Source organism: Dreissena polymorpha, chromosome 8 (genome assembly GCF_020536995.1).
Source record: "Dreissena polymorpha isolate Duluth1 chromosome 8, UMN_Dpol_1.0, whole genome shotgun sequence".
Taxonomy (NCBI): Eukaryota; Metazoa; Mollusca; class Bivalvia; order Myida; family Dreissenidae; genus Dreissena; species Dreissena polymorpha.
Window position 1 is genome coordinate 63,370,267 of NC_068362.1, and position 6,280 is coordinate 63,376,546.

At 33.4% G+C, this 6,280-nt stretch overlaps 1 protein-coding gene across 1 annotated transcript; it reads left to right on the plus strand.

The window, feature by feature from the left end:
* Positions 1–557: 557 nt before the first annotated feature.
* On the plus strand, positions 558–5,675 carry LOC127840580 (T-cell leukemia homeobox protein 3-like). The gene is made up of 3 exons (XM_052368990.1): positions 558–840; positions 2,924–3,140; positions 4,686–5,675. Exons 1-3 carry the CDS (start codon positions 558–560, stop codon positions 4,849–4,851), a joined length of 666 nt encoding a protein of 221 aa, XP_052224950.1. The 3' UTR covers positions 4,852–5,675.
* Positions 5,676–6,280: the final 605 nt, after the last annotated feature.

Consider the following 6,280-nt stretch of genomic DNA (forward strand, 5'->3'; position numbering starts at 1 on the left):
GTCATAAACTTGCATGCTAGTTAGGAGGAAAGGTGGTTTCAAGGAAGGAGATTCGTACGTGCTTATTGAGCGACTTTAATATGTTCTGATGTTCATTTCCTCGCGTTGTCTGTCTGCAATTATAGCTTTAGAGCGCAAGTATTATAATTGCATTGTGTCAGTTCGTTTTCGATTCGATAGAATATGTTATACTTCTAATTAATAGCATAGTATATCCATATTAATTGAAATAGATCATGGATAAAGACACGCGGGTAGTTTTGAAACCGGAAATAAACGAACACAAGTTGGCGGGTGAAGTTGATTTTATTTGTGAAAAAGCACCAGATGAACCTAATGTTGCAACGCGTAATGTAAAACAGTGTTATTTTGATCGCGTCGAAGAAAATGACGACCTGGAATGTGTGAATGTTAAGAGTAATAGTAACTTTAATGTAGAAGAAAGAGTAGAACAAAATAAAACACAGGCCAAATGTGGTCTGCGTTTTGGAATTGACGCAATTCTTAAAGTTACCAACCTGAAAAATAATGAAAAAAATATCTCTCGTTGTGAGGAAATGTCGCCAGAGTCAGACACAAATGTCAATAGCGATAATGACGTCACAGACTCTGATTTTGACAGCGATGACGGCATCGCCATGATGTCTAATAATATTGGAATAGCTTTTAACCCGGGTTATTTGAACTTGAATTCAAAACTGCATGACGTACACTTCCAACCCATGACGCTTAATGGACTGACATCAAGCATGGCGTCAATGACGTCGTGTACTCTGATGCCAATGATGACGTCATGGGCGCCTTCATTTCTGGCAGAATTTCGAAAGGAGCGAGCTAACGGTTGGTTATTACTATTATATTAGATTTGGTTGTTTCCGGTGTGATACGGAAATCGCTTCAATTTGTTGTTATTGTTTTTTAGTATTTTATTGGTTGCGTAGGCTATAAAACTAATTTTGTCCTGTTACAGTAATGATACACTCAGTTTCGTTGTTATGCTATTGGGCATTATTTCAAGTACGGTAGAAATAAGATCAGTGATTGAACACAGTTATTGAGACGGATTAATCTCACTTTTTATAGATATTTCTCTGGAAGCACTAATCATACAAAACATATATTATTACAGCGTTTGGAATTTACAATGTATACTGGTTATTCCTTCTTGGTCTTCTAACGAGGCGGTCACTCAACTGCTCGAAATAATTGTATCATTGCATAACCTTTTCCTACCTTAATGAATAAATATATATAATATGGACAAAATAACTTGCACATCTTACGGATAACTATATGTTTATATGTCAGCGGGATGTACGAATATATTACGGACTTTTCATAACATCGGTGAGCATCACGTAGTTTTTTACAAATTTAAGATATGTATTGATACAAAAACATGAGACACAATATTTATATACTTTTGCTCATGTTCTCTGACACTTTTACATACATAATTAATTAAACGATCGAAAAATTTACAAATGTGTAAGGGTCTAATCATAACATTATAAAGCGAACAGATTCTCGTTGTATCAAATGCAAGTATGGCGATAATTAAACCGTTGTTTATATCTATACGGCGATATATGTCTGATATTATATTGAATTATTATTACACAAAGATCACTTTATATGGCGTAGCCTCTTCAGCCAATTTTCAAAATCAAAACGATGAACAAGCGCGGAGTCATGTTAAAAGTCAAATACAAAGCTATGCAACAAAAACAAAGGCGTTCATAACTTGACAAATTTAAAGGTCGCGTGCATGTTTGAAAATAATTGACACAAATTGAACATTTGTTTTCATTAACGTATCCGCGCAGTTCCACATCAAGAAAAAGTTTATCGGATGCAAATCGCAGCGCTCTCTACAAGGCAACCATGCATCGGGTCGTCACGCGACAGTTTGTTATAACAAGATAATTATGCAAAGAATAAATGAACCAATTGTAAAGTAATTGAACTGTGCACGAAGAGTTTACTTCTGAGAGGTACCATCACGCGTACAACCGTCTTAAATCACTCTCTTTGTTCAGTTATAATGTCTATACTGAACCGAAAGAAGAAACTTTCGTAAAGATTATTCAACAAATATACGGTTTTGTTACCGATTTATGTAAATATTTACGCAGTTTGTGATTGTAATGATACGTTACAAAATAGAGATAAAATGAGATTTATTGTATATATTAATTTGTATTCTGTAGTCTCGGATGAACGGTTCACATCAATAAGTGAATCTATATTGAAACAGCACCGAATGTAAGAAAGGAGTCAAACAGGTCAACAAACAAAACAAAAAAATACACTTTTCAATTTAATTAAAGTCTTTTGTACTAACAAAAGCAATCAAAATTAGATCTGGAGTTAATCATATTTATAATTTGGTATTGACAACTTTCTTGAATATTGATTCGAAGAGATTTTCACATGTTAAATTAAATATGAAATTCTGTATGAAAATAACCACGCGTAACCACATGCAGTGGATCCGTGTGATAGAAGAAACAAGCAATTGTCACAATACATTTGAGTCTGAGTCGCAATGTGGGAAAACAGGGCTTAATGCATTTGCTTTAAAAGTCGTCCCATCTTAGACTGAACATTCCGCTTAAACGAGGTTTTCGTGGTCTTCATTGAAACGAGAAATTCAATTGAAGCGGAAAGTATTGTCCATGATAAATCAGCGCGGACTACACAGGCTAATTTGAGACGACACTTAACGCACAAAAAATAAACCCCGTTTTTCCAGAGCGCAAGTCATATACAAAGTGTTATATCTACCGCTGCAACTTATTTATTCGCGTGAAATATTAACATATAACTTGCCATATCTTTAGGAAAAAAATAGTAAGTTTTTGGGTGCGATTATTGTATGGACTAGGATCTCACTCGATATTATGTACTACACACGTTTTAGGTGTTCGTCGTGTGGGACACCCCTACCAGAACAGAACGCCGCCAAAACGAAAGAAGCCTCGGACGTCGTTTACCCGTCTCCAAATCGTGGAGTTGGAAAAACGCTTCGAGCGTCAAAAGTACCTGGCGTCGACGGAGCGTTCGACGTTAGCGAAGACGTTAAAGATGTCGGACGCGCAGGTGAAAACATGGTTTCAGAACCGTCGAACGAAGTGGAGGTAACATTTATTTTAAGCATATGCATTTCTTTCGCAATAACATTGTATATAATATATACAATATAATGGGTATACGATAAGGATTAAAACGATAGAAATAATTTCTCTCCTTGGTGTAAAATTGGCACATAATAGGAAGTGTGTTAAGAACAATATAACTTAGTTTAAGACAGATTTAGGAAATATTGAGGATAAAAAGGTAACATTTGACATATATCTGCAATATTGCAAAATTCTGTAGTCTATGTATTCACCAAATACACTCATAAATTCACATTAGTGTTAACAAAGATTAATAAACACGATGTAATTAAAATATTTCTGCGAATTCAGAGTAGTTTACAATAAAATACTGCGTACTTTCACTTCTACCGTTATAATAATCATTGGTAGATAACGTTTTTCATTGCACATGAAATACTTATTTGATCGTATATTAACATATTTAATCACACAACAAACCTTTTAAAAAAGTAAAAAATAAAAATTAATTTAAGATATAATTTAGGTAAACACGCTCTTTAGAGTATTCAAATACCGACCCGTATGCGGACTCTTTTAATTTACGTATACTATGTATCGAAATGTTTGTAGTCATACGCTTGCCGATAATTCGCAGACGGGATGCTATCTTGATTTAAAGGCACTTGAATATTGGGCAAATTGAATGGGCACCGTTTACCATAATAGCTACCCCTTGGGCTTTATTAAATGGTCCTAACGTATCGGAAAATAAATAGGGTTTCCGCTTAATTGATCAAATGCCGATTCAATTCAAGTATGTAACGTTAAGTATGAATCCCCCATACAGCATCTGTTTACGCTCAATTTAGAACCGTTTCAATAAATTCTTGGAAATAAAGTGACACCAGTTCAATGCAAATTGTATTATACCGCCACCCTTCATTAAATGGAAAATACAGAGAGATACAAATCTGCAAACTTTGATTTTCTATCAAACTGTTAGAAAGTAAATTCGTTAATTTATTTTCGATCTCGTTTATGAAATAACGCAATAAAAAGTTTACCCACTATTATATATAAATCGGGGTATAATTTGTCTGACAGAAAAAAATAACCCACTTAACGAAATTCTAATAAATGTTAAATGTTCCATCAATTAACGTGACTTTGCTGCATATTTATGTAAACTAGTGTCAACTGTAATAACTGTATTGACACATTGTCCGCGCATATTTATAAATACATATTTCTTACAAGTTATCATAAATACAGGGGGCGGCTGATCAGTCGCCAAGAAAGATTCTTACTGAATAACGACATAATTTTTATTTCATTTTATATTAAAACTTTTGACATTGTATACATGTTATTGTTTTGTATTTGTTTGTTTTTTACTTGTATGGTCATTTGTATTTATGCCACAACATTTATGGTTAAATTCTTGCACAACACTTTTAAAAGTAATTATGTTTAATTTTCTCAAATTCCTGCCTTATGGTAACATGCATTCATTCAATGCTATATGCAACGTTTACGCATCTTTATAAATGAACACATTTTCACGTTTGCTTCTTTATACAGACGACAAACAGCCGAAGAGCGTGAGCTGGAAAGACAGGCTGCCAGTCGCCTGTTTCTCAGTCTTCAGTCCGAAACTGCAAACCGGAAGCCGATGATTGTCTCCCCGGACGGACTTTGTCTTAATCATCTTGAGCGATTTCCGGAACATAGAAATTCAGATATTTAAGTGTGTTTAAGTGTTTAAGCTTTGAGTGTATTGAATATGATTAGTGTTATTTAATCTAGTGATGTGAATTGCATGTTATAATAACGTTATACATTAAGAAAAAGGACTGTATTTTGATTTATTGAAATCGCTCATGTAAGATAAAATTATATTTGTGTGTGTGTATACAATTATTTTTTTTTAAGCAACTTGTGGTATTCGGGCAGCATTGCTTTGTGAAAAAATGAACTCGTTTGCCGTGGTTGTGAATAATAAAGCTCTGCGACTTTTTCTTAATTCAATAAACTGTTATTTGAAGACAAATCATAAACAAAAAAAAAATGCATAAATGAGTAAAAATACGCTGGTTTTCGACGATCTTCATCAGGTGTTTATCCTTCGCCCTTTACACATATCGATTAAAATTGCTGTTGCCTCCCCTACACGATTTATTTGTTGACATTAGCAGAAAACAATAATTGTTGGCCTTACGTTAATTCTTCATTGAAAGGCTCATTATGAATTGATTATGCTACACACATAAATGAGTGGTTACACATAAAAGATATATAATTAAATTCATTACAACAATTTTGCATTTTATTTTAATAATGTGTTGTTTATTTACACTGCAGTCATTAACTTATCGTAGACTCCAACATAAAACGTCGATTGAGACATTTTACAGCATATAGTGACATAATCTGGTACTAAATATGATTTATATAAGAAGCATTGGGATTAAAACAAATATTTAACTATTATTTTTAAATGTATGTATTGTATTATTATGGAATTTAAATGCACACTGATGCTCAGTGTATGTGTAATTAATGCATGTAATATGGGTGTACATTAAATATATAAATAGCAGTATGTGTAGAACAAAACCAAATGACTTGTTACATATGATCATGTATAACATATTATCATGTATTTGAAAATTAAATGTGAAAACAGCGTGTCGTTTTTCAAACAATCGTGGTATTTACCAAATAATAATAAATGTTAAAACCATGTATTTTTGAAAAATTATTTGAAATTACCATATAGTATTCCATTTGTCTTAAAATGTGAAGCGAAACTTCTGAGGGTTTGAAAATATTTTTCACAAATTATATGTTCACATAATTATTTTCAAAGCATCGCATCTATCACGTTTGAAAATACCGCGTGCGATGGGCAAAAAACAACGCTAATTTTCGGTAGCAAAATATTTATTATCTAAGAACCTTAACCCATTTATGCCAAGCGACTAGAAAAAAGGCATTGGCAAACAGCGTAAACCCAGATGAGACGCCGCATGATGCGGCGTCTCATCTGGGTCTGCGCTGTTTGCTTAAAGGAATTTCTGTATGAAATATTCTAAATATAGAAATAAATATACTAGACATCCCTAATTTTGGAAATAGATTGATCCAATTAAGAAGGATTGGAGAGTCCACCAGGC

Excerpts from the sequence above, each read along its gene's own strand:
- LOC127840580 (XM_052368990.1), top strand. The coding sequence starts at position 558 with ATGTCGCCAGAGTCAGACACAAATGTCAATAGCGATAATGACGTCACA. Across the intron at positions 841-2,923 it reads TCGAAAGGAGCGAGCTAACG|GTGTTCGTCGTGTGGGACAC; the intron begins GTTGGTTATTAC and ends CACACGTTTTAG. Across the intron at positions 3,141-4,685 it reads AACCGTCGAACGAAGTGGAG|ACGACAAACAGCCGAAGAGC; the intron begins GTAACATTTATT and ends TTCTTTATACAG.